At 43.7% G+C, this 27,997-nt stretch overlaps 1 protein-coding gene across 1 annotated transcript in view; it reads right to left on the reverse strand.

Annotated features, from left to right (window-relative positions):
• TTC28 (tetratricopeptide repeat domain 28) overlaps positions 1-27,997 on the reverse strand; it is a 607,700-nt gene that overhangs the window by 112,748 nt on the left and 466,955 nt on the right. Inside the window, exon 7 of the mRNA XM_039225918.1 lies at positions 45-1,386. Coding sequence (XP_039081849.1) covers positions 45-1,386 — 1,342 coding nt within the window. The remainder of the gene's footprint in view (positions 1-44; positions 1,387-27,997) is intronic.

Below are 27,997 nucleotides of genomic sequence, written 5' to 3' on the forward strand. Positions count from 1 at the left end.
CTTGGTGCATGTCATCAACCACATTTGTCCCCTGTCATTTTTACCTGTGGCCATTTCCTAGTCCCCGGTAAGCCTTGGCTTGGTCTTGCATGCGATTCAGACTCTGGGCCACAGACAGATACTGTTCGTAGTACTTGATAGCTTCCTCATAGTCACCCAGGGCCTCGTAACAATCCCCCAGGTTGCCGTAGGCCCGGCCCCTGTCGAGCACTGACTCATTTCCACTTAGCTGCTGCAGCATGGCCAGTTGCTGCTCAAAGTAGCCGATGGCCTCTTCCATCACGTTCATGTTCATCTTTGTGATGCCCATGTTGCCATAGACCTGGGCTTCCAGACTGGGGTCCTTCAGCTTCTGCCCTAGATCCAGCTGCTCTTCGTAACACTTGAACGCCATTGTATATTTCCCCAGGGCCATGTAGACGGCAGCCAGGTGCCCATGAGCTCTGCACTCCCCTGGCAAATCGCTCAGCTCCTGATAGACCTCCAGTTCCTGCGTGTGATAACCCAAGGCCTTGTCGTATTTCTGGATCATGCGGTATGCCGTGCCCAGGGCTGCGTATGCACTGGCTTCCAGTCTTCTGTCCTTTATGTGGTGAGCTAAGCCCAGCTGCTGCTCATAGAATTTTATTGCACCATTTATATCTTTTTTACAGATGAATATATCACCCAGGTTCCCTAGGGCTCGAAATTTAGCCTGGGAATTATTTAGGGACTGGGCAAGGGACAGTAGGTACTTCTGACACTCTTCAGCTTTGCTGAAGTTCAGCAGAGCCTTGAAGGCTAGGCCCAAGTTGCAGTATGCTTTTGCCTGGCTCAATTTGTCGTGAAGGTCTTTGGCCAGTGCCAGATCCTGCTCATAGTACTTGACCGCCTCCTGGTAATTTCCAAGGCAGTAATGGGCATAGCCGAGGTTGTGGCAGACCTTCCCTTCTCCTTCCATGTCTTGAAGGTCGGGAGTGAGCCGGAGGTACTGTTCATAATAGGGGGCGGCCTGGACATACTCCCCCCGAGAGCAATGGAAGTTGCCCAGGTTGCTGAGGGCCCGGGCCTCACTCTGGATGTCGCGAAGCTCGCGAGCAATGTTCAGGTGGTTCTGATAATGTTGCAGGGCCCGGTCGTGGGCACCCAAGGCCTGGTACGCCACGGCCAGGTTCCCGTGGGTGGAGGCCTGGGAGGCACGGTCATTCACTTCCATGGAGATCTGCAGCTCCTGCCGGTGGTACTTGACTGCCTGGTCGTACATGCCCAGAGCGCTGTAGGCATTACCCATGTTCCCATAGGCACGGCCCTGGGCAGCGTAGTCACTCAGCTCCTGGGCGATGCACAGGTGGGTCTTGTGGAGTTTCAGTGCAGTATCATAATCGCCCTTCATCTGGTGTATGATTCCTGAGAAAGAGAATAAAGGAACAGAATGAGGTTAGAATAACTGATGAGCAATTTGGGGGGGAAAATGTCATTCGCAACTCAATTTATTCACAAATACAATCCAGATGAATTAGAGAATTTAAAATAACAGAAGGTAGCATTAAATATTTATCAGCTTTCCAGAGGGGAGATAGCTTTCTAAGCTTTGAAGCAACAGAAAAAGAAAAAAAGAAAAAAAAAAAACATGGACAGATTTGATTACAAAATTAAGAAGTTTTGTACTCAAATAATATCTAAAATTTAAAGGCAAACACAATGCTGGAAAATATGTGAAACATACATGACAAAACCTAATAGCTATTGTGTATGAAGATATTTGGTTTGATTAAAAATAAAATCAAAACCCCAATTTACTGAAACAGGCAAAGAACAGTAAGTGTGAGCAGACAACTCACATCCAAAAAATACAAAGAATAACCACAGGGGAAAATGCTAATTTCTTTTAATAATCAAAGAAATGCAAAATAAAGCCATCCTGCAGTACCATTTTCCTTCAGCTAAATTAGCAAACAAAAAATTTTAGCACCACCCTACACTGATGAAGTTGCCCTGAATTGGTGAACACATCACTGGCCGGACATTAAGGAGGAGAGAGCGTGGAGGAGCAGGAAGGCAAGTGTCACAAACAGGGTCCTGCTCAGACCCTGCAATCCTACTCAGGGGAATATATTTGAAGGAAGTCACTTGACAAATGTAAAAGCTATTTGCATAACAATCTTCACCACAGCATTTGTAGATTAGTGGGAAATCAGAAACATCTGAAATGGCCAACACTGTGGGCTGTGGAAGTACATTTTGGTATATCAACTCAACAGAGGATTATGCAGTCATTAAAAGATAATTATGAAATCTGTGTAGAAAAGTGGGGGGGAAAGGTTCTTACACTAATAAGTGAAAAAAGCAGGAAACAATGCTCCATGCTCCCTGTGACAACATCTAGGAAAATGAGTGCATGCACATGGACAAGACCTTGAGGGGATTATGCAAAAATGGAAACTGTTGCCTTGTGAGGTGATGGCATTTGAATGATTTTTTTGTTCCAAAATTTCCTGTAATTCTGTTCTATAGCTTTTATAGTCGATAATGACAGGACTTTAAACAACCCTCAGCTAAGCCATGGTTTCTACAAGCAGTTCAAAATGGGATATATCATCAACATAAAAAATATAAAGTAGTTCCAAAGGAGGGATATATATCATCAAAGTAATTTGGGAGGCAACTTTAAGCAGAGCCTGGTTGATTCCAATGGGGCCTGGGGTAGGGACAGGGGCACTGGAAAAGATGGAGAGAATCTAGTACACAAATAGTTTCTCCTTGCACTTGGATTTGAACACACTCTTCCATGACTTAGTGCGTGAGCTTCTCAGTGGCGTCCCAAACCTGCTGAAGCACAAAAACTCAAAAACACCAAGCTGGGTTCTTGTTAAAAGTCTGAACTGAAAATAGACACGCCAAGAAAGCAAGCTGTCAAAGTGCAGCCCCACAATTTGCTTATCTGTGTGACACGTTTCACTCACTGGCTCATGTGCTGAGCTGGGATTTACTGGGTGCTCAGCTTTGTGGTAGGCAGGGGGGCAGACAGTGAAATAGACGCACGGCTGTCCTCAGAGAGCACACAGGGTGTGTAAGGGGGGCAGTCAGGATGCGAATAATGCCAGCACACATCAGAAATGCTGCGGTGAGGTGGGCAGGGAGGAGCATGTGAGGCTGCCCTTCTGGACTGATGTCCTCTCCTGTCCGGGGTGGAGGTCTGCCCCTCCAAAGCCATTCTGTCTGTCTACTTCTGAGCCCAGCCAGCTCCTTCATGTTAAGTCAGCTCGGGATACTGGAAAAATCACTTAGCCTCTCTGAGCTTTTCATAGTTCATCTATAAAGTGAGGAAAATAATAATCTCAATGCCAATCTTAGAGGGCAGTGGTGAGGATCAAATGAAATAATGTATGTGCAAGAGCACTATAAACTGCAGACTGAAATTCAAATATTAGTTACTGAAATTACTGTAGGCTTCCAGGAAAGAAAATTCTCAAGGTGGTAGAGATTAAACTATGGTAATTAGTCTGTATATTTTCTTATGAGAGTAAAATATTTCATAGTTTAAAAATAACCCAATCTACCCCCAAAACTAAGAGCACACTGTATACAATGTATGTTAGTTAAGTTGACAATAAATTATATAAAAAAAACCTCAGTAAATCATGGTTCTCTGTCTAATGGAATAACATAGTGCCATTAAAAATGGTGAAGTAGGGGGCTGCCTGGGTGGCTTATTCAGTTAAGCATCTAGCTTTGGCTCAGGTCATGATCTCGCAGTTTGTGAGTTCAAGACTTGTGCTAGGCTCTGTGCTGACAGCTCAGAGCCTGGAGCCTGCTTTGGATTCTGTCTCTCTCTCTCTCTCTCTCAAAAGTAAATAAACATTTAAAAATGGTTTTTTTTTAATGGTGAAGTAGGAAAAAAATATTTTTGAGTTTGCCCTAGAACAAATGAAACTTAATTATACAAAATGGTAGGCCACCTGGGTGGCTTGGTTGGTTAAGTATCTGTCTGACTCTTGATTCTGGCTCAGGTCACGATCCCAGGGCTGTGGGATCAAGCCCTGTCGTGGGGTCCGTCCTGAGCATTTACAAACACAATGGGAATGGCCCCCACCTTATTTGGCTGGGTACCTTAGGCAGTCACTTGGTGTCTCTGAACCTTTCTTTCTTTCTTTCCCTTTCTTTCCTAACTGAAAACATTTTGGTGTTTTTGTTTTCTTATTTGGGTCAGGCTATACCATCTCAGAGAAGTGGTATGAGAAACATAACAGTGCCTATCAAATAAGTTTTGTGGCCTACAGCATGCTGTCTGAGTGCGGTACCAGCGGTATTTAGAGAGCAACAGAAAGGACAAGGAATTCCTGCTTCCTCTCACAGCCTCAAGAGTCTGGCCTGGTTAACAGGGAGCAGTTGGGACGATAATGGCTACCCAGGGTTCAATGAGTTGTGAAAGAAACTGCCTGCTGGTGATGGCAAAATGATCTGACCCCCAGCCAGCTCGCCCATGCACTCCCCTCCCTCCTCTCCTTCTTCCTCGTCTGACACTTCCAAGGCTTTATACAGAATCATCGGCAGAGTCTCAAAAACAAAGACTTCCGGACACGCGTGAGGGTAGGAGGCGACGGGCCTGGCTGAGATGGGAATTTTTTCATCTTGCCCTGTGTCTCCACTGTCGCAGCCTCTGCCAGCCTGGAGAATTCTGAACAGAACATTACATGCTCTTGGCAGCCGCTCTCTTTGTTGAGGCAACATAAAAGCGGCCCTGAGAACTGCCAGCAGAGTGACTGCACATGCTGAGGAGATAATCTGCAGATCCTCCTTCCCTTTCGAGACCACAGCTTGATTTTCCAGGGCCGTCACTCAGATGAAGACTTACAGAGAGCCTGTCAGCAGGGGTGTGCTAGGTGACAACGTGCTGCAGGGGAGGGGGATTAAATGAAGATTAGTGGGGCAGAAGATCCTCACAAAGCTGCGTTCCCACAAGGGCGCGTGGAGAAAGGACACACGTGTGTGGATATATACATCACCACAGTGGGCCTCCGTCTCAGCGTCAGGAACGGTCCCTGCCTGGGATTAAGAATACCTACTTCAAAAGCTGCTGGGAGGGCCCAGGTGATGATGCTTAAGAGAAGCCAGCACAGGGGCACCTGGGTGGCTCAGTTGGTTGGGCATCCGACTTCGGCTCAGGTCATGATCTCATGGTTTGTGGGTTCGTGGGTTTGAGCCCCGCATCAGGCTCTGTGGTGATGGCTGGCTCGGAGCCTGGAGCCTGCTTTAGAGTCTGTGTCTCCCTCTCTCTCTGACCCTCCCCTGCTCACGCTGTGTGTGTGTCTCTCTCTCTCAGAAATAAATAAAAAATTGGAAAAAAATAAAAAAAATAAAAAGAGAAGCCAGTACAAGGGAATGGGAATGCTCAATACGGCCTGCTTCGGATTACGAACCATGACCAGCTAGGACCAAGGGAAACGGGATGGGCCAAGCAGAATTACTACTTAAGTTAGAACATCTAGCATTTAAACAGTGACTTCTGGCTGCCTTTACTCTTGTGAATTCTCTGGAAGTAGGGCCTCAGCCTGCCTCCGCAAACAACGGAGGTGCTCTTCTCATGGAAAATATGATTGCTTTGATTATGAAGAGCACGTAATGCAAGTGGGGCTTTAAGAGCTCATCTGCTCTCTACCGCTGCTTTCCAGCAGGGTGGGATGTGCCCCGGCCTAGCCAAAGCCCCAGCTATTCTCAAGGGAAACGGTGAGATGGGGGGGCCGGAAGAGGCTCTCCCTGAGGCTGACTTTATGAATGACGTGACCCAGGCCCCGTGAGAGGAAGTGAGGCCATGGCAGAGCGGAGGGAGGGACTCTAGGCGCACAGGCCCTCGGCTGTACCAGCCCATCTGCTTCCAAGGAGGAGGCATAAAGGAACTGTTACTAGTCTCCTAGGTGGGACATGGGACAGCAGCAGAGAAGCTCTCCTCTGTTCGAAATACATCTAGAAGTATTCACAAATGAAACGACATGGTGGCTGTCGCATGCTTTAAAAACACTCCAGCAGGGGAGAGAAGCAAGCACGTGTGGGTGGGTAGGCGTGGGTGCGTTTATGAAAATAGATGAGAGCAGATTAGCAAAATGTGGATAACTGCGTTATGGGCACGTGGGAGTTCATTATACCATCCCCTCTGCTGTGTGGGGGTGTATGTGTGTGTGTGGGGGGTGACAAGTTCCATAATAGAAAGATAAATCAGGTAATCAAGATGCTCAGAGAGACCCGTGCTTGCACATCCTTCTGTAGTTCCTTTTGGATCAGGAAACTTCCCCATAGCTAAGTCCTGACGTGGATATTCAAGTTCATTTTGTCAGTCTTTGGGGCCTCACAAGAGAAAGAAATCAGCTGGTGTCCAGTGTGTATGGGTTTACCAGCCTCCACATCCCTCTTCTCCCGGCTGAGAGGAGCAAGACAATGCAGTGCCTGGTCCCACCGCTTTGATTTATTTATAGTCACAATACTGAGTTTTACCCTTAATTTCAAAAGATCGGCACCCATTATTCCAGCTCCTTAGGCTCCCTGGATTCTCTCCCTCTCCAGTCACCACGCAGAATCTCCTAGGTGTACCTGAAATATCCCCAGGCTTGCAGTGGGGAGGAGGGGACAGACCTGCCTGGGAAACGGACGGCTGGAACTGAAGGCATGAGAGGAAAGTGCTCTGTGTTGAAAACACAACCAACTGGATGTTTTATCTTGTTTTCAGGTTACTGTTTATGACCTGGAGACCAGCCCATTATTTCTGCCAGTGGAGGAGAGCAAAGGTACAGAAATGTTTACATGCACACAATTCCAAAATTAACTTCTCATGTGATTTTAGCCACAAGCACCTTCCTAGTAGGTAAGCTCTTCTGAAAACCAGTGCCTAGCCCTCTCCCTGACAATCTCCTTCACACTTCAAAGCAATCCTGTGAGGTCACTACTGTGGTCTCAGAGAAGTGTCAAGAACTCACTTGGGCCTGTACGGCTCCAAGTGACAGGGTGGATACTGGGAGCCAGGTCCTTCTGACTCGGAAGTCCGTGTTCTCTCACCCATTGCCCTTCCGGAATGAAGTTGGAATGCCTTCTAGTGAAAGGCGGTCATGACTTTGTACACACTTTGTCTACATTACCGTTAGGGTTCTGCCGCGGCAAACTAATCCTGTGGCAGCTATAAAAGAACAAATTGCTGGCCTGGCTAAATCTGTATCTAAAGCAGAGAGGTGTGCATCAGAGAACAGGAAATCCTAAGAGAGGTAGGAATGTAGGAGGAGGAGGCAGATGTAATCACTTGTGGGGGTGTCACCTCTGGAGCACTCTTGGGCCATCACGAGTCTCTCCTGCCATCATTTATCTTAATTACATCTGTCTACTTTTTTATCCAACCTACCAGGCCCTTCCTGTTCCTGCAAAGGGTAAGTGAAGTTAAGGGGCTGTTATCTTCTTTTGCTTCAGCAGCAATTGGAGATGCTTCTGTGACACTGAGTTCAGGGGCACTTCTGTCCCAGCTGCCAACTGCCCTCCCCTTCCGCTTCAGCTCTGAGGAGCCCGCTATAAGAAGGTAGCGGAAATCCCTGCACACACCTCCTCTCCCTCCCACAGACACACTCCACTGGATACTGTCTTTTCCTCACCCCCGCTTTCCTGAGGTATAACTGACAAAACTGGATATAGTTAAAGGGTAGAATGTGATGATTTGATAGACGTATTCACTGTGAAATGATTACCACAATCAAGTTAATTAGCACATCCATCACCTTTTTTTGCTTTGAGAATACATAAAGATCTATTCTCTTAGCTACAATAGGGTATCGCTACCTACAGCCACCACACTGTACATTAGATCCTCAGAATTCATTCATCTTATATCCAAACTTGCAGGAAATATAATGCCGCTGAAAGAGAAATAGAGAGGCCCTATTTACTCAACCCCTGGCCCGCAAGGCTCTCCTTAGGCCCCCTCCTGCCACCATCCCAAAGGCGTGCGTCGAATGACAGTGACAAGAAGCCAGCCTGGAGCTGGCTGGAGCCCACACTTATTTCACTGCCTTCATATGTGGCCCCGCTTCCTACTTCCCTCTGAGCGTTAAAAACCAAGACTGCAGGTGATCAGCTCAGAAATTCCCGGGGCCTGTACGGTTGTAAATCCTGAGGCAGTGGGGAAGATTAATTGTGCCATGAAGTAGGGGAAGTAATAATTAAACCTATTAAAAAGGAGGTGGCTGGAGAGGGGTGCTCCGGAGATGGATGATGAGGTAGGAAGTGCTAGGCACAGTCATCCCTAACGGCTGTGGCCTGGCCACTGTGAGAGAACTTGGTGGGAAGCCCAGAGCAGAGTGAAAAATACGCTGGGCCTGCCTGGCCGAGCCCCGCCATTAGTCACTGCTTGGAGAAGGCAAAGTGTGCCTGGTTTTCATTCTGGATCACAGTCAGGGGAGGAAGCCACCCTTGTAAGTTAACAATGCAGAGAATGTTACAGGGAGTTTGTTTCCATACGAAACAAACATTTCTTTTGTTTCCAGCGCTGGGGTTGAATCACTGAAATGCAGAGATAACCGCTTCTGCTCCTCCCTTGAGCTGAGCCGCAGAAAACTGGGCCAGTCCCACCCCCCAGGAGCAACTTCGTGGTCCCTCTGGCCTGTAGAGTAGCATGCAGACCAGTGACAACGGCATTTATAAACTCTGTGGGCCTGGTACCAGCCCAGCGGTTCCTGTGCTCCTTCCTTGGCTACACCAGCCAAGAAGCAGCCCCTTGGCCCCTCGGCTCAGTCCCACCCTGCCTGGTATGCCTGACTTTCCCATCCCATTTGCTTGGTTTGGACTGGCTTTCTCCCCCATCTGTAGCAGATTTTATAATGTTCCCGACTCTGGTTCCTTCTACGCCCAGATGTGTATTTCGTACTCAGGAGAACTCAGGTGTGGCCAAGTGACTTGTTTTGCCCAGTAGAATGTGAATGGAAGCGATGTGTTCCTTCCAGACAGAAGCACTTAAGAGCTGGAGTAGAATATTCCCTGCTCTCTCTCTCTTCCCCTGCCTGCCTGCCTGCCTGCCGAAGGTATGCGTTCCAGATGGCGCTGCTGCTATTAGAAGATGGAGCCGTGGCAGGCCTGGATTCGTGAGGAGGACCGAGTGGTACATGAACCTGGGGTAGCCTGGGTGTGAACAGAATACTCTGTGGGCTGCTGGTACCGCACCAGACCCTAGCACATCCTCATGGACGTCCCATCCAACATCAACCTTCCAGGCCCTTGTCATGAGCTACAGTTTCAAACTGTCCGTGTCGGGGAGGGGGGAGGGGAGGGGAAACACCTGTTAACAGAAGTTTCCTGGGGGGATTCTGAGTTATCCAGCTCTCTGAATGTCCTGAATTCTAGCCCTGAATCAAGCGAGATCACTAAAATCTATAAGTCGAACAAAATGACCTTGAACCCACACTGATCAGGCTTCAGTGAATTGAGGTTTAATCTTACTACCCTAGGCTTAGTTGATTTTTTATTCAAATTTGTTATTAGAAAAGGCACACTGAAATCTATTATAATCTTTGCTGCTAAAATTTTAGTTACACTGTAAATTTTGTTACCATAATCCCATATATAAAAGTATCTCTTGAGAAATTAATTTTAGAATTCAGCTTTCCTGAGGAATTCTATGCTCCCATCTTTTGGTTTAACAAGAATTATGTTTCTCTTTTTGCTTTGGCCACAAGGAAGCTCTCACTTAAATATGAAATTCTAACATAACAACCATGCTAGCCCACAGAGGCTAAGTCTGTGCTCTCAGAAAAGTAACTACTTTCCCTGGCCTCCTGTTTTCACTTCTCTCAGATGATGATTATGAAGATCAAGTAAAACAGTGAATGGCAAGGTGATACTCCATTTTCTAGGCGTTGGTATTATTCCTAACAGCTTCAGTTACCACAGTCCTTGATATTACAAACAGCAAAATAAAAATATGTCACTCCTTACACCATTATTTTACTGTGGAGTGTAATTTGCTCTAAGTCTTAGATGCCATCATATTTCCAAAGGAAGCACACCAAAGGGAACTTGGTAACAGCTTCTCTCATCCAAGAAGAATGCAAAATTATGGGTTCCTGAGAATATTACAGCCAAGCTCTGCATGTGACATGAGAATGTGGTCCATTTCCTTAAGGGTCTCAGTGTGTACATGTTGGAGAGGAGATTCCTCCCTCCCCCAAGGACATTTGACAATGAGGTGGGGCATTTTTGGCTGTCACAATATCTGGGAGCCCATGCTGACAGGCTGGGGGCGGGGCCAGGGGACCAGACAGCCTGCACCATGCAGGAGACGTCCTGCACGCTGAGGAACCACCACACCCTCAAATGCCAGGAGACCACATGGATAGTCAGAGGTGACTTTATACCCCGGTACTAATCAATAATCTGGGGAGAAACAACCCCACTTCATTTCTGTCCTGTCATCCAGCTGAAGTTGTTAAAATAAATGATCAAAATTAATTAATTGGGAAGTACTTTGGCTGGTATCCAATAATTTAAGCAAAACACTGGGAAATTAGGACCTTAATTCTAAAATCTGGCTTCCTGACTTAACCTTAATCTTAAAATCTGGCTTACTGACTGACTGCCTTCACCAGTTTCTTACCTATGAAATGTAACTCACTGAGAAGATAAATTAAAAGGCACCTACAGGGGTGCCTGGCTGGGTGAGTCGGAAGAGTATGCGACTCCTGATATCAGGGTCGAGAGTTCAAGCTGCATATTGGGTGTAGAGATTATTTAAACAAAAACTTATTAAGAAAAAAAAAAAGATCTGTAATAGGGCTTCTTTCCAATTTTATTATGATAACTAATAAGGGAGAGGGGAAGCTTCCTAATTAAGAAAAATAGTAGTAGCACTAATAATAGTGACAATAATGCACAAACTTCACCTTTGTGAGCTCATTCAATCCCTGACACCAAGAACCAACTGTGTGCCTCCCAGAGATGCAGTCCCAGCTTGGACTACTCTCTGAAATGCTGGTCTTCTAAATCTAACTGTGTGCTGGACCGACCTCAGGTAACCTAAAACTCCGTGTTTCCAAAGCCATTTGTTGAACTATTGAGTAGAATCCAACAAAATGCTTCATGGCACTTGTCAGTTTTCAAGGGCCTCCATTAACTTCTCTGACTCTAGGACAAAGGCAGGGTGGCCAGGGTCTGCTTTCAAAGTCACTCACAAAAGCCACAGGGCCGCTAAGTTACAGAGCTGGGGCCTGAACCCAGGCTAACTGCCCCGCCGGCCAGCCCAGCACCTTGCCCCTGAATTAGTTTGCCCCTCTGTGAGTCTGAGGCAGCAACCGCTGCAGAATTCGGCTGTGCAATCTGGGGTGAGGACAAAGCCCATCCCCCAGGAATGCGCCATTCGTTGGCACACAGAGCACAAGAAGATGGGCACAGTGTGCCCAGACCAACAGGGAGCCCTGGAAACAGACAGGGAAAGGGAGGAGCAGCAGAAGAGCTGGCCAAAAGAACAGCCCTTCAAAAATGATTTCACTTTGCAAATTCAATTGCAAAGACAGATGGATTTTCCAGCCAGGCTGGAGAGCAAATTATAAAATCTGCTTTCCCAAGGCAATCGGGTCTAAAAAGCTTCATTTTAAAAATTCACATTGGATAGAAAACTCAAACTCTATGATTGTGTGAAGTGTTCTAGCTAGATTAAGCATAATGCTATCAAAACAAGTGATTCATATATTCTGCTCATTTTTCTATTAGTACATGGGCTTTTGGTGAGCGCAATTTCAAAAACATGGAAAAGAGCAAGATGGGATTAAAACTGTGCATCCATTTACTGCTTTCAGTTTTTCTTCTCTTTCTGCTTAATTGAGAGGGATTTACTTAGGAAATTAGAGGCTCCTGAGGCTGGCTCACTCATGCATGTCACAGAGATGATATTTAAACATGTCGTACTAGAAAGCCCTTGTGAACCGCTTTAAATCTGAAACCCCATTTACATCCTTTATGCAAGTTGTAGACTCACAGGATAAGGGGAACCTGTAGAAATCACTGAAACTCGGGCCTCCCAGAACATTTGTTAGTTCTCAACATCTCTCAACCTTGCTACGTTAGCAAGGGGTGGGCCCCTGTCTGTCTATCTGGCCAGATATCCATTTTCCCATCTATATTCTTATCTCAGGCAGACCACTTCTTCCACCTACATAGAAATAAAAGAGCCACCTAATCTCTCCTCCTCTGATTATATACAGGAACATTAATGCAGAATATGATTAGTGTCAAGAGCCAGAGCAGGCTATTTTAAAGCTTCTGTGGCTTTCTTTTTGTCCTTCTGATGTGCATATTTTTACATTATTGAGATCCTATAATGATCAAAATTGAACATGGTAATCTCAAATGTATTTTTTCAATTATACAAATAATACATATCAAAAAAAGGCTTCTAGAAGACAGCCAACTTTGGGTCACCCAACACTCATTTTCAACTTCTTGCTTCTCCCCAGCTGCCCCTGGCTATGGGGCTGGAAAGCTAAATAATTCACTTTCCCAGTCTCCTTTGCAGTTGGAGTTGGCCAAGTGACACGGCCATGGTCGGTAGACAAAAACAGGAGTGTCCTGGCATTTTAGAAAATCCTTCGCTTCCCTGAAATAAATGAAAGGATACTGAAGCAGCCGGCTCAGCATCCCTTGCTTCTGCTGGTTTGAGCAAGTCATGATGCCTGGAGTTTCAGCAGCCACCATGGCACCATACCGCGAAGCATCAAGTACCAGCCCGAGTAAAAGGCCAAAAGCGTTGGCTGCAGACTAATAGGCCCTATTATCCTTAACCTCTGAACCAGTGTCAGATACCTCACACTGTTTTGTGAGAAAAATAATCCTCTGTTGGCTTAAGCCGTAAGATTTCCTGTTTCTTAGCCAAAGGATTACTGTTACCATATCCAATGTCGGAAATATGAAATACAGGGCTCTCTCCTACTTTGTGACTGTCTGAATCCTCACTGCTAACACTCTAGTACGGTTCCTGACAATCTGTTTCGGTATTGCTGCCCACTGGTTTGTTTCTATTATCGAGCTCATATTACATGTACTGATTTTTAAGGTTAATGAAAACAAAGCCAGGTCCTTAAAGGAAGATAGTAATAAAAGAATTCTGATGACCTCCATCTGCCATTAGGTCTTTGTTTAAAATTCGGTCATTTGATAAGGATATAAAGGATGTAGACAATCATCATTTCTTGTTTCTTGAGAATGAAAATGGCCATTTCTCTAAGCTCTGCTTTGTAGAATAAAGGAATGCTTTCAGTTCTGTAACCCTTCTGACAGTGTTTTCACAATGTAACAGTAACTGCTTGTTGTTGTTGTTGTTGTTTTAGAGACAGAGAGACAGAAAGAGAGAGAAGAGAGAACATGAGTGAGCATAAGCAGGGGAGGGGGCAGAGGGGGCGTGCTTGGCACAGTCTCTGACTCAGGGCTTCACCTCATGAACCATGAGTTGGACACTCAGCCGCCTGAGCCACCCAGTGCTGCGCCAGAAGTACATCAGTTATGGCTTTCAGGGAGATCACACTGTACAAGAGACTCCATTCAAGACCTGAGGTGAAGGATGTGGCAAAAGAAACACATTTTCTGGTATTAGTCAAGGAGCCAAAGTAGGGCAGCTGACAGGAACATGGCAAACTTCTCTTGGCAGAAGACACCAACCAACTAAAACGTGGGAGCAACGTGGGGAAAAGAAGACCCTCAGGCCCTATGCTAATATCTCCCAGTTCTCATCTTCACCTCCATTCTTTTCCGTATTCTAGCAGAGCTAAAATATTCCGCTTCACTGATTTAGTGTCGCACCATATCCGTTATGCTCAGTTCCACCTTTATTACGGGCTTTATATTGCGAGGTTCCTTGCAATTCTTCTTTCTTTTAAAAAAAAAAAAATGTTTATTTATTGTGGCGGGGGGAGGGCAGAGAGAGAGGTAGATAGAGAATCCCAAATAGGCTCCGCACTGTCAGCACAGAGCCTGATGCAGGGGCTCGATCCCACAAACTGTGAGATCATGACCTGAGCCAAAAGCAAGATTCAGAAGTCTTAACCTACTGAGCCACCCAGGCGCCCCTGAAATTCTTCCTTCTATAACCCATCTTCTTTTCCAGCTGATCCTTTTTCCCCATATGAACCTGTGTTCTCCTTATGATTTCCTATCCTATTTCACGTTATTTTTGCCTCTACTAAGGATGCCAAACGTGTATAAACTTTTAGTTCCTACAGCAAACAATTTTTAAAGGTCTGCTTACCTTCTGAAAATCAAGATTGCCTCTCCCTTATTCTGTAGCAATTTTGCATTTACCTCTACTTTTTTCCCCTGTTTGACCTTCAAATAAAGCAAGCTGTATCTAATATTTACTCATAAATAAAGTACGTGCTTTGTGCTCCAGTGGGATTTGGCCCCATTCTCCATGTGCTTGGGCGCTGGCCAAATCCTGGCCTCGGATCTATGGTTAGATGACAGAAGGATGATAAATACAGTGTCTAGCTCAATCCCGGTATATAGTAATAGCCACTTAAGTGGATAAATTATTAAAAACTTACTATGTGCCAGGCACCATTCTAGGTATTTTATAGGTGTTAATGTAATTCTCACAAGAGCGTATGAGATAAGTACTATAATTATCCTCACATTCCAGATGAGTCAGAGAGGTTAGGGAATTTGCCCAAGGTCATACAACTAGAAAATAACAAGCTGGGATTTGAACCCAGGCAGTCTGATCCTAAAGTCCAAGCTCTTTTTTCTTTTAAGTTTGTTTATTTCTTTTGAGTGGGGTGTGGGGAGGGGTAGGGAGAGAGGGAGAGAGAATCCCAAGCCGCCTCCGCACTGTCAGCAAGGAGTATGAACCGTGACATCATGACCTGAGCTGAAATCAAGAGCCGGATGCTTAACAGACTGAGTACCCAGGCGTCTCTAAAGTTCAAGCTCTTTTTTTTTTTTTCAAAAACAATTTTTAATGCTTATTTATTTTTTGTGAGAGAGAGAAAGACAGAGTGAGAGTAGGGGAAAGGCAGAGAGAGAGAGAGGGACACAGAATCTGAAGCAGGCTCCAGGCTCTGAGCTGTCAGCACTGAGCCCGGCTCGGGGCTTGAACTCTCGAGCTGCGAGATCGTGACCTGAGCTGAAGTTGGATGCCCAACTGACCGAGCCACCCAGGCGCCCCGCTAAAGTTCAAGCTCTTAACCAGTATATTTGATAGCATTTAATGGCATCTGGGCAATAAACCAATGCTTCTGTGAGCAGGATATATAGGTAGAAAATGGGGAACTGGTGGAGGCCCTACCTATGCCCAGTGACCTCTAAATCATCTCTAGATTGCTCACCTGAGATAAAGTCATGGGTCTTCAGTTGTCTCAGGTTTTCATTTCATCAGCTTGGGATGGGGGTGGGGGGAAGGTGATTCTTTAGGACAAAGCCCTACACGTTCCCCAATACTGAGAAGATGGATCCTAAACTGGGATGGATTCTAAAATGCTTATCCAGCCTCACCTTCCATGTCTCACCAGTGTGAACCCTCCACCCCAGCTAGCTCTCCTCTGTGTTCTTCAAAGGAGTGAACTGAATACAGTGCACACCCCAGAGAAATAATAACAGTGGCAATTATGATGACTGAGTGTTACATAGATCTTGCCTCCAAAGAGCTCACTACGCTCTCATCTCTCTCTTCCCTTTATCTTTATAGTATTACTCAGAGGGATGCAAGGTTATTAATCATTCATTTTCCAGATGGAGAAATTGAAGTACAAAGAAGGGGAGCAACCTACTCAAAGTCAGACAGCTGGTGACGGTTAGTATGTACCTGTTTCCTATCTCATCTCTTTAGGATCAGGTCCTGAGAGCGCTCCAGAGTGAAAAATAACTTGATTTATTAATCTCTGTTGGCCTGGACATAATTCGCTAAACTGCCTTTATCATTCTTTCAGCAAACATTTACCGCAGCGCCACAGCGGGTCTCAGGGATAAGAGGTGTTGAACACAAGGTGCCTGCTCATAACCCTGGTGGGGCGGCACGATCACACCACAGGGTAGTATGGGAATGAGGGTGCTTGCAGGTGACACAGAGAGCCTCCAAGCACTGCCAGGTGCTCGCCCCGATGGCCACTGGTGCGGCCCAAGGCTCTTCCTTTTCTTTTTTATTAAAATTTTTTTCAATGTTTATTTACTTTTGAGAGAGAGAGAGAGAGAGAGGGACAGAGTGTGAGTGGGGGAGGGGCAGAGAGAGGGAGACACAGAATCTGAAGCAGGCTCCAGGCTCTGAGCTGTCAGCACAGAGCCCGACACAAGTCTCGAACTCACGAATCGTAAGGTCATGACCTGAGTGGAAGTTGGAGGCTTAGCCGACTGAGCCCCCCACACGCTCCTGCCCAAGTCTCTTCTAAGTGAGAGGACAAAAGAATAAAAAATGCTTTCACAGGGTGCCTGGGTGGTTCAGTTGGTTAAGCATCCAACTCTTGATTTTGGCTTAGGTCATGATCTCGCGGTTTGTGGATTCGAGCCCTGTGTCCAGCTCTGTGCTGACAATATGGAACCTGCTTGGGATTCTTTTTCTCTCCCTCTCTCCCTGTCCCTCCTGCGCTTGCTTGTGCATGCTCTCTCTCAAAATTAATAAATAGGCATTTTAAAAAATGCTTTCACATCTTGAACTTTGGTAATGCAAAACAGTACAGATTAATACTGGGTTAGCCTACAAAGGGGATTCGTATTTCCTTTTAATATGGGCTTATCTGCAATAGTTCATAAAGATCTGTTTGAAAAAATGGTTATCCCCAATCATTATTAATGAGACATGTTAATTGGCTTAATGGTAATTTTTAAAAAAAATCATTAATGAAATTTATTTGGCATAAAAATGAATTCATAAGTAATTCACAAATGCTTTAAACATACTGATCCGTTAAATATTTTAAAATGTTGCATAGCTCATTACAAAAAACTGGGTAAGAAACAAAAGGGTGAGTTTTCTCTTATGAGGCGTCTGCATAAATTAGGTGAAAAAAACCACCTCACTTGGGGCCTAGAGACTGCATGTGCCTGTTTAAAATCCTTAGAGGGTCTGGGGAAATGGAAATTAAAAAGCAGCAAAGTCACTATATTCTCTGTTACTGAAAGACACTGCATCCCTGAGGCAGGAAGCAACACACAAAACAAGAGAGAATACTTTGTCCTAGAGCGGACTGGAGAGGCAAGGAGAGAGAGAATGAGCCTGGCTCTCTGGACAGACAGCTGTGAAATGGTTCATGGTAGCCACAGTAGCACTGAGGGGTGTCCACAATGGACAGAGCCCTCCAGTTTCTGAAGTAATGAACAACCCATCCTGGTAACAGTTCCTAAACTACAAGCTGCCAGGTGTTCCCAGTGAAGGACAAGCATCATTTCCCCAAAGAACAAGCATGGCCTTTCCTTGCCATAATCTAATCATGAAATTATTTAATCTAATTATTAGGCTGGACATAGCAAGCAGATTGATCCAAATCACAAATGTGACTGTGGTTGGCTTGGGTTTCTAGTGTTTTGTAGCCTAACACTGGGCAGGAGTTCCAGCCTTTCATGGTATTTGAGGTTAATCCATGTTCCCTATTCTTCTTCATGTCCCATTTTCTACAATAGTTCATTTGAATACAGTGACTCCATGTCTAGGGAGATGCAAAGACAGTATTTCCACAAAAACAATGGTAGTTCTTGAGGTCTGCTGGCCTGAAGAGTCACTCTCTAGTCTGTACTATGTAAATTTAGATTGAAAATGGAAAGATCCACGCCTCACCCTTCTGGTGGGTAGGACTGCCATTATGGAAATATAGGGTCATAGAAAGCAATCATCTAGTTCTGTGTTTTCCATACCTTGCTCCACAGAGCAGCTATGTCCCATGAGATGCCAACGGATGTCTTGAGACACATGTGTCTTCTGTGGTCAACTGTACGTGAAGCACTAGATTAAGTGAAGCTAATACAGGACTTCTCAGCGCCTTTCAGGTGCTAATATCTGCAGGATGAATTTCCTGGAGGGGCATCTACTATCTCAGATTACTTCATCACAGAAAGAATAGCTTTACCCACATCTCCCAGAAGAGGGTTCTATAGAACAGTTTGCAATCTAGCCAGTTTTTAAAAATATTCTAATAAAGTAAATCATCTATTGTTTAGACTGATTCTTAAAGGGCTTGATGTAACTATAATCATTACAAAGTCAAGCCCTATTAAAAACACATGTTACTGACACGAGGAACCAATGGGTCACCAGGCCTGGACGACACAGATAACTTGTCTCTAGGCTGGGCTGACAAACAGTCTGTCGAAGTTGGAATCAGTCATTTTGCCGAAATTTTGATATATGAGAGCATTTACAACTGGGGGTCTCTAAGAAGCATAACTATATTATTTCACCGAGCATAGAGATAACAGCCTACAGAAAACAGCATTACACCTTTCCCAGTGTGGGGATTTTAAGTGCTTTTTACAGTAGAAAATGGTAGCAAGATCAAGAGTTTTATCATCCCTAACTGAGTGAGCCACCCAGCTTCCCCTAATATATTGTTAAATAAAATATATTATTAACATAAATTCCGCCCCCTTTTTTTTTTACCTTTTAAAAATGTGGCTCACATTTAAATTATAAATGTGGCTCACATTATCTATTGGGCTTTGCTGTTCTAGTTGTTTGTCTACCCTTCAAGACCGTGAGCTCTGTGAGGCAGATGACCTTACCGTCTTCATTCTTAGAGTTCAGCGTCTGGCTCACATCAGAGCCACCAAAAGTCTTTGTGGAACTAACTTGAATTCCTAGGGATAGACTCTATAGTGTTAGACCCTCCTTCTAATTAAAAGTGTGGCAGAGAGAAAACCACATGGGCTGTTTGACATTATTTTGAGTTTAATCAAAGCTCCAGCAAATTGTTTACATTCTCTGAATCTCAGTTAGCTCATCTGAGAAACGGGGTAAGGTGAGGCTTAAATGAAATACTTATGTAAAGCACATAGCCAGACCCCATCACCAAATGATGGAGGATTAGAATTTTGCCCTTTTAAACATTTCTGTTCCTAATACTTGAGACCCACTTGCAGACTTACAAGATTTTAGTAAGGGTGATTGGAGCTGAGGGCCAGGCTGTGTAAGGAGTGAGATAAGAGAATTGTGCTCATCATAAAGATAACAGAAGGTGTCTATCTGCCTTTAGACATTCAGCCATATCTCTGGGTGCTTGGGTGGCTCAGTCAGTTAAGTCACTGACTTCAGCTCAGGTCATGATCTCATGGTTCAAGGGTTCGAGCCCCATGTCAGGCTCTGTGCTGAACGCTTGCTTGGAGCCTGCCTCAAATTCTGCGTCTCCCTTTCCCTCTGCCCCTCCCTTGCTGTGCTCTGTCTCACTCTCTCAAAAATAATAAATGTAAAACAAAAAAATTTTTTTGACATTCAGCCGTATCTCAACGGACACAGTCAATTGTTCTTTTCCTGAACACAATGCGATTGTTGTGTTTAACAGTGCACGAAATGCTTTAGGTATCTATGCCACTGCTCTGTCGGCATCTCAAAGTCCACTCATGCAACAAATGAGCCAAGGCGGGTGAGCCGCTCCTGACGGAGGTACTGTCAACAGTGCCAAACAGAGAGACATTTAGTCTGTCTGTAAATCAGTGGGACTCAACCTTGAAGGACACAGTAGAGTCCTATGCAGACCTCTTAAAATATCCCAGACCACAGACCAATTAAATCAGAACCTCTGAGGGTGAATGCTATGGTCTGAGTGTTTGTATTCCTGCGATATTTATATATTGAAACCCTAACCCCCAAAGGTGATGGTATTAGTGTGTGGGGCCTTTGGGGGTGATTAGGTCATGAGGATGGAGCCCTCATAAACAGGACTAGTCCCTTATGAAAGAGGCTCCAGAGATATCCTCGGCCCTTTCTGCCATGACCTGGAAGAAAGTCACCCAACCACACCCAACCATGCTGGCACCCTCATCTCAGACTTTTTTTTTAAGATTTTATTTTCAAGTAATCTCTACACCCAACGTGGGGCTTGAACTCAGAACCCTGAGATCAAGAGTCACACGCTCCACTGACTGAGCCAGGTGCTCCACCCCTCAACTCCAACTTCTATCCTCCAGAACTGTGAGTAGTAAATTTCTGTTTTTAAGCTACCCCATCTGTGATATTTTGTTCCAGGAGCTTGAACACACTGAGACAGGGGAGTGGGCATCAGTGTTCTATAATGTCCCCCAGGCAGTCCTAAAATGCAGCCAAGGCTGAAGTCCACTGTACTAAGCCCTTCTTATTCTAGCATGTTCTTGAACACTTGCAAAGAGCAGGGGCTCTGAGATCAGGGAACTACATAGGCTCAGGCTCTAGCATTTCTTGGCTGTGTGATCTTGGGTGGGTTACTTACCCTCTTGAGCTTCATCATCCTCAACTGTAACATGAGGCTAATAATCCCTTCCTCATGAGGTACGGTGAGGGTAAATGGGTCTGATCACCTACGCAGAGGGAATGGTGTGTAGTAGGGGCTTAAGGAATGGCTGTTGCCATCATCATTATTTCCCTCACCTCTGGGGAAGTGGGTCCTGTGTGTGGTAAGGTCAGTATCACTCTCTCCTATGTTTATGCTATGCTGGCCGGGGAGTGATGCACATAAAAGTACTTTGCAGACCAAGGTTTCTCGAACCCTAATGTGCATGAGAACCACAGGGGACCTTGTTAACATAAAGAAGCTGATTTCCTAAGTCTGAGGTGGGGCTGAGGGTCTGCATTTCTAATAAGTTCCCAGGAGATACGGTGCTACTGATCCGTGGGCCATGCTTTGAGTACCACGACTAAATAGGAAAGCTCTTTACAGAAGTGAAACACCACTACTATTTCCTTAATGTACCTTTGGGAAATATCATCATATACCAACTCTCTTGAATCTTCAAAATGTTTTTTGAGAGACTTTATAGTAAGTTTAACACCTATAAAGAAACTAATCTAAATCAGAGATCCTATATGAAAACTTCAAAGGTTTAAGCTCATTGGTTTCCTCCTTCCAGTCTTCTCCTTTTTGCTATTAGTCAACATCTAATTCAACTTAATGAACACACATCTGGATCACAAGAGTGTGGAAAACACACTCACCCTTCTATTTCCCAAGAATTAAAGATATTTCTCCCTCTGTTTGCTCCTGAGGAAAAGCAGAAGACCTGCTAGTAACTCCATGGGACTTTGGGGTTCTCCACCCCTTGTGGAAAACAATAAACTGCCTCTTCAGAAACCTCCCTCTTTCCTCATAATGCCAGTGGTGTTCCCAACATTCATAGTTCTCTTTTAGCATAATAATCTTACATTACAGTAATCTGTGTGCTCCCTACCACAGCGATAGTGGAATTTTTGTTTTATACGTATGGATCCAGCTTTACATAGAAATGTCCTCAAAAAATCGTGCATAAGAAACTTCTGGGTGAATCAAACCCTATTTTAGATGCAGAAAAACAGCTGGCTAATTAAGGTGTCTTCGTAAAATAATTTTGAAAACCACCCTTGAAAATCTACTGTCTTTTAGAAAATCTGGATTTCCCTTTTGTTACACAAGTGGAGTGACTCCCCTCCATTGGCGATCACTTCTACAGAGGTTCCTCCAGCCCTATCGGTTCTGTTTTCTTGCTTTTGGGTGGGGAGGGGGGGAACCCAACTATGTGTCACCAGAGAGGAGCAAGCATCTGGGTGCTTTGGGATAACAGCTCCAATGGCCAGCATGCCCCACAAACACGTACTGGTGATGCCTGCTGTAGAAGTATGTAACTCAGTTGCTAGGTGCTAGAGGCATCCAGGCAAGTGTCCATCTGACTTCGGCTCAGGTCATGATCTCACAGTCCATGAGTTCGAGCCCCATGTCAGGCTCTGTGCTGACAGCTCGGAGCCTGAAGCCTGTTTCGGATTCTGTGTCTCCCTGTCTCTCTGCCCCTCCCCCATGCATGCTCTGTCTCTGTCTCTCAAAAATAATAAACATTAAAAGACTAAAAAAAAAAGATTTATCAGATAATTGGGTATTATGTTGAGAGGCCTGGTTCTGTTTCTAAGCTTAAAAAAAAAAGCTTCTTCAAGGTAAATATTTTTTGGCTAAAGGCTAGTTTATATACCTACCATGTACCAACTCTGTGACCTTGAGTAAACTGCTTACTTTCTCTAAGCCTCAGTTTCCATATCTATAAAATGGTCATAACACCTACTACAAAGGCTTGTTCTAAGGATTAAGTGAGATGCACATTAAGGGCTTAGCATAGTGCCTGGTATGGAATCAATGCTCAATAAATGGTAGCTATTATAATTTGTATTATATGGCATTGAATATTCAATCGGCTGTTATGATTATTTTCTTCTGTCCCTGGACTAATCCCTAAAACTGCACTGGGGGAAGGCACCATTCATTAAAACGACTGAGAAATTTTGATTCAGAAAATTGTGGCCATTATGCAAAGCAAGCTACACACAGGCCACTAATGCTATGACATTTCCATGACCAGAGTCTCCAAGGTCATGCTCTAGGGAAAAAGAAAAATGTTCATCTATATGCATCAAAATAAAAAAATAGAAAAGAAGAGAATGAGAAGATATTAACAATCAGCTGCAAAAGTTGGGTCCTTGGATCCCAATGTGTGAATGCTACCTACATATATATCCCTTGAGGGTGGCGAGGTGAATCCATCAGGTGCTATCACATTTGTTGCTCCTTAAAACCGCACATTTTAATAAGACGGCCCTTTTCAGACAGAGTAGAGAGAGAGGTGTTGATGGTCACTCATCCAGTCATCTCCATATCCATCATAAACAAAGCTCAGCCTGGTGACTTCAGTAGGATCTGCATCATAGCACTGAAACATACAGCTGGGGGACATGTGTGTTTCTCTTGGCTTCACTGTGAATCGGTCGTGTGAGCTCAGGCAGCTATAGGTCTCCCCCCAAATAAGTTTTCTTATTAGCAACATGAAGGAGTTAGATTAAATAATATTTCATTAAAAGCTTTTTCAATTCTGACATTCCATGGTGCTGAGATCATTTTAATGCTAAAATATGCTAATGTTCTGATTTTCTCACATGTGTCTGACAGTGTCTGGAAGCACCCCACTAACAGATTGATTCAGGTCACAAGTTAACTGTACCATAGAGGAGAGGCCGTCTCAAATTCTTCAGCAAATACAAATGCAGTAAACTACAGAAAATGCCAATGGGTTTTGCAAATGCCTCCAAGTGCTTCCGGAAGTCAAGTAGCTTGAAGAATGAGAAAGGTTCACCAGTTTGGGCACCCAGATTTGGCATTCTGAGACCGCATGAGCGAAATCAGTTGTGTCTTGAGGGTTCAGAATGGTAACCAAGCTTTTGACAACAGCAAAAAAACACTGTTCTCAATCCCAGCCCTGGCTTTGGCTGGCTCAGTGATTTTTTTTTTTTTAATTTTTCTTTTTAAATCTTTTTCTTTGAAATAATTATACTTTCACAGAAAGTTGGAAAGACAGTATGGAGACTTCATTTTCTAGAATAAATACCGAGGAGTGGAACTGCTAGGTCATATGGTAAGTCAATGTCCTTCAGGGTGGCTATACCATTTTTGCATTCCCACCAGCAAACTAAGAGAGTTCCAACTGCTCTGCTCCCTCACTGTATTTGGAATGATCAGATTTTTGTTTTCATTTTTCCATTCTGCATCAATTAATATGATCGTGGGATTTTTCTTCTTGAGTCTGTTAATATGGTGGTTTATGTTGACTTATTTTCAAATATTGAACCAGTCTTGCATTCCTAGTATGAACCTCTCTGGTCATGGTTTATAATTCTTTTTATATGCCACTTAAGTCTATTGGCTGATATTTTGTTAAGAATTTTGGATCTATGTTCATTGTATATACATGCACATATATCCATATAATTTTTTTTTTAAATGTTTTTGCCTGGTTTTGGCATCAGGGTAATATTGGCTTCATAGAACTGAGTTGGGAAGTGTTCCTTCCTTTTCTATTTTCTGGAAGAGATTGCAGCATTGGTGTTAATTCCTCTTTAAATGTTTGGCAGAGTTCTCCAGTGAAACCATCTAAACTTAAAGATTTCTTTTTGGAGAAGTTTTTAATGAAGAATCCAATTTGCTCAGCAATTAAAAGACTATTCAAATTATCTAGTATACATTGGGTAAACTGTCATAGCTTGTACTTTTCAAGGAATTAGTCCATTTTATGTAAGTTGTCAAATTTTTGGGTGTAGAGTTGTTCATAGCATTCTGCTGTTCACAAGGTCTATAATGATATTCCCTGTTTCATTCCCAATATTAGTAATTTGTGTCTTCTCTTTACCTTTGTCTGTGTCGCTACGTTTGCCAATTTTATTGATGCTTTCAAAGAATGAGCTCTTAGTTTTATTTTTCTTGATTGTGTTTCTGTTTTCATTTTCATTTGATTTCTGCTCTTGCCTTTATATTTCCTTCCTTCGTCTTGTTTTCGGTTTACTTTGCTTTTATTTTTTCTAGTTTCTTCAGGTGGAAGCTTCGGTTCTTGATTTGAGACTTCACCTCTTGTCTAATGTAATCAGACTGAAGTGCTATAAATTTCCCTCTCAGTACTACTTTAGTTGATTCCCACAAATTCTGACATGTTGTATTTTCATTTTCATTCAATTCCATATATTTTTTTGATTTTCCTTAAGACTTTCTTTTTCACCCACGTGTCATTTACAAGTGTGTTCAGTTTCCAAGTGTTTGGAGATTTTTCTACCGATCTTTGTTATTGATTTCTAGTGTGATTCCACTGTGGTCAGAGAATATACTCGGATTTCAATTATTATACATTTGTGGAAGTTTGTTTTATGACTCAGGATACGGTTTACCTTGTTATGTTCTGTAGGTGAGAAGAGGGAACACATTCTTTGGTTGCTGAATGGAGTGTTCTGTAAATGTCAGATCCTGTCAGTTGATGGTGTCGTTGGGTACTTCCATATGAATTCTTGCTGATAGGAGAATTGTCTGTATTTACCTGTATTTTTGCTCTTATGTTCTTGCTTCCTAATGTTACAAACCTCTTTCCTTCAGTGTTTTCTTTCTGTTAAAAGCACTTCCTCTGGCCATTTTAGAGTAAGTCAGCTAGGCAAATATTCTCTTAGTTTTCCTTCAACTGAGAATGTATTAATTTCCATTTTCACTGGTTATACAATGTTGGGTTGAAAAAATTCTTTCAGGATTTGAAAACTATGGTGCCACTTCCTCCAGCCTCCATAGTTTCTGATAATTCAACTGTCATTTGAATTTTTTGTCCCCTATAGGTAATGTGTTTTTTCCCCTCTCGTTGTTTTCAGGGTGTTTTTCTCTGTGTTTAGTTTTCTTAAGTTTTACTAGGACGTGTCTTGGTGTAAATTTCCTAGGGTTTGTCCTACTAAAGTCTGTTCAGCTTCTTGAATCTGTAGGTTCATGTTTCCTGCTGGTTTGGGGAAATTTTCAGCCACTATTTCTTCATATTCTCTTTTAAGGCCCTTTCTGGGACTCAAATAACACAAATGTCAGAACTTTCATATAGTCCCACATGTCCCTGAGGCTCTATTCATTTTTTCCCAGTCTGTTTTCTCTTTGTTGCTCAGATTGGATAATACCCATTGTTCCATCTTCAAGTTTATTGATTCTTTTGCCCTCTCCATTCTGCTGTAGAGCCCATCTGTTGAGCTTTTATTTCAGTTACTGTATTTTTTAGTTCTAAAATCTCCATTTGGTCCTTCTTCATACCTTCTATTTATTTGCTGTGTCTATTCATTTTTTCCATTTGTTTCAAGCATGTTCCTAATTGCTCATTATAACATTTTTGTGATGTTTGCTTTAAACTCTGTGAGATAATTCCAACATCTGTGTTGTCTTGGTATTAGCATCTATTAGTTGTCTTTTCTCATTAAGTTTGAGATCTTCCTGGTTCTTAGTATGATGAGTGAGATTCACTTGAAACCTGACCTTTTTGGATATCATAACATTCTGAATCTTATTTAAATCTTGTGTTTTGGTAGGTAAAGAGGAGAGTACCATCTTGTCCCTGCCACGTTGGTGTAGAAGTCCAGGTCTGTGCACTTAGCTTCTGTTGAGGGAACTCTCTACTATGGAGTTTATCACCATGTCGCTCTTTGGGCCCTGAGGTCCCTAGCTGGTCTACCCTCTTCTTTCTACCTTTCTGAGTGTTGTTTGCTTTATATATCCAGGATTTTTAGTTTTACCTAAGAGGATGGAAGAGGCATTTTTGTTTGCTGGGTGGGCGTGGGAGTTTAGGCCACCACTGATATTAGCCTGGCAGGGAAGGGTAGGGTCACCTCATTACTATTCCTCACATGGCCTCTACTAATACCATGAGAAGGAATGGCCTTGTTACTATACTCTGCAGAGAGGTGGTAAAAGACCTGACCCTCCATCCAGTAAGCCTTCAGCAAGGAGATAGAAGGGGTACCTTGTTCCTGTTGGGTAAGTATAGGCTCAACATGTGTTATCCATGGATTTGGAATGGCAAGGGGCTAGTGGCCTTATTACCACTGATTAGTGAATGAAGTCTTGACTCTCTACTATATCCCCTTGGACCCCACCCAAGGAAGGGGGAGGGGAGAAAATACATGGTTACCACCAGGTGACGGTGGAGATCTAAGCTCTTCACATGGTGGGAGATGAAAGTTTCACCTGATGGGAATAAAATTTCTGGCTTCTCATATGTCTTCTCTGGCACTACCCCAGCAGGTGAGCTGGGGGGCCTTGTTACAGTCTGGCAAAGGTAAAAACTTTCGGCTCTCCTCTTAGCCTTTGCTGATGTGAGTGGGGCCTCAATTCCTTCAGCGGTGTTGGCTGGAGTACAGCAGATTGTCTAACAGTTTTCTGTCTTGGTAGACTGAGTTTTTGGCTGGAGAGTAAGCTTTACTTGGGGCTTTTGGGGGATGGAAGAGGTTGTCTGCACCCACTGGCTCTCCAGGTTGCTACTTTCTCCAAAGTACAGTCTGGGATATATGAAGCAAAAAAGAGATCAGGGAACTCACCATCACATCATTTCTTAGGTCCTAAGGTCCCTAAGTCATCTGCCTTCTTCTTTCTACCTTACTGAGTCTTCTTATGTTGTGTTATAAATAATGCCTAGAGTTTTTAGGTGCTCTAAGTAGAAGAAATAAGAAAAGAATGTCTATTCCATTTTCTTAGAAATAGAAGTTGGTGGTATAATCTTGAGCAAGTCATTTCACCTCTCTATTAGAGAATTAATGTGCCTAGTGCTTAACCAAGGGAAAGCTCAGTAAATGATGACTAAGGTAAATCAAATGAAATTGAAATGCCTTAAAGTGATGACAGTTTTGGGATGTGTAGGTGGCTCAGTTGGTTAAGCATACGACTTTGGCTCAGGTCATGATCTCCAGGTCCATGAGTTTGAGCCCCGTGTCGGGCTCTGTGCTGACAGCTCAGAGCCTGGAGACTGGTTCAGATTCTGTGTGTATCTCTCTCTTGGCCCCTCCCCTGCTCATGCTCTGACTGCCTGTCTGTCTCTCTCTCTCAAAAATAAACAAACATTTAAAAAAATTTTTTTTAAATGATGACAGTCTCATCCTGATTTGTGATGAAGAGAAATTAAGAATGAATCAGTTCATGTGACTCTGTGTGTTTGAGTTCCAGTATTAATTACTTCCTTAAAAAAAAAAAAGCTATAATAAAAAACTTTACCTTTTACAACTGAAAATGTGCTTATGCACATTATAAAAGGAATCTTTACAAAATAAGCCCAATGGTTTATTAAATCCATTAATGAACTGAATTTTAAAAATTTTACCCTCCTGATGATGTATTCCCAGGTTTTGTTAAGCAAAGTTGTTGAAAAGTCAAATGCCAGCACTAAGAGGAGCTCTAGAAGCCAAGAGAAGGGGGAACCCCAGGAAGGGTGTCACGGGGGGCAGACAGGGTGAAGACTTCAGGTAAAGGAAGTATTAGGGAAGGTTAACAGACCTGCCACTGGCAAGAGCACTGGATAGTTTAGCAAAAGGAACTGAAAAGAGAGGCGGGGGGTG

This window comes from Hyaena hyaena, unplaced genomic scaffold (genome assembly GCF_003009895.1).
Source record: "Hyaena hyaena isolate Hyena2069 unplaced genomic scaffold, ASM300989v1 scaffold_19, whole genome shotgun sequence".
Classification (NCBI taxonomy): domain Eukaryota; kingdom Metazoa; phylum Chordata; class Mammalia; order Carnivora; family Hyaenidae; genus Hyaena; species Hyaena hyaena.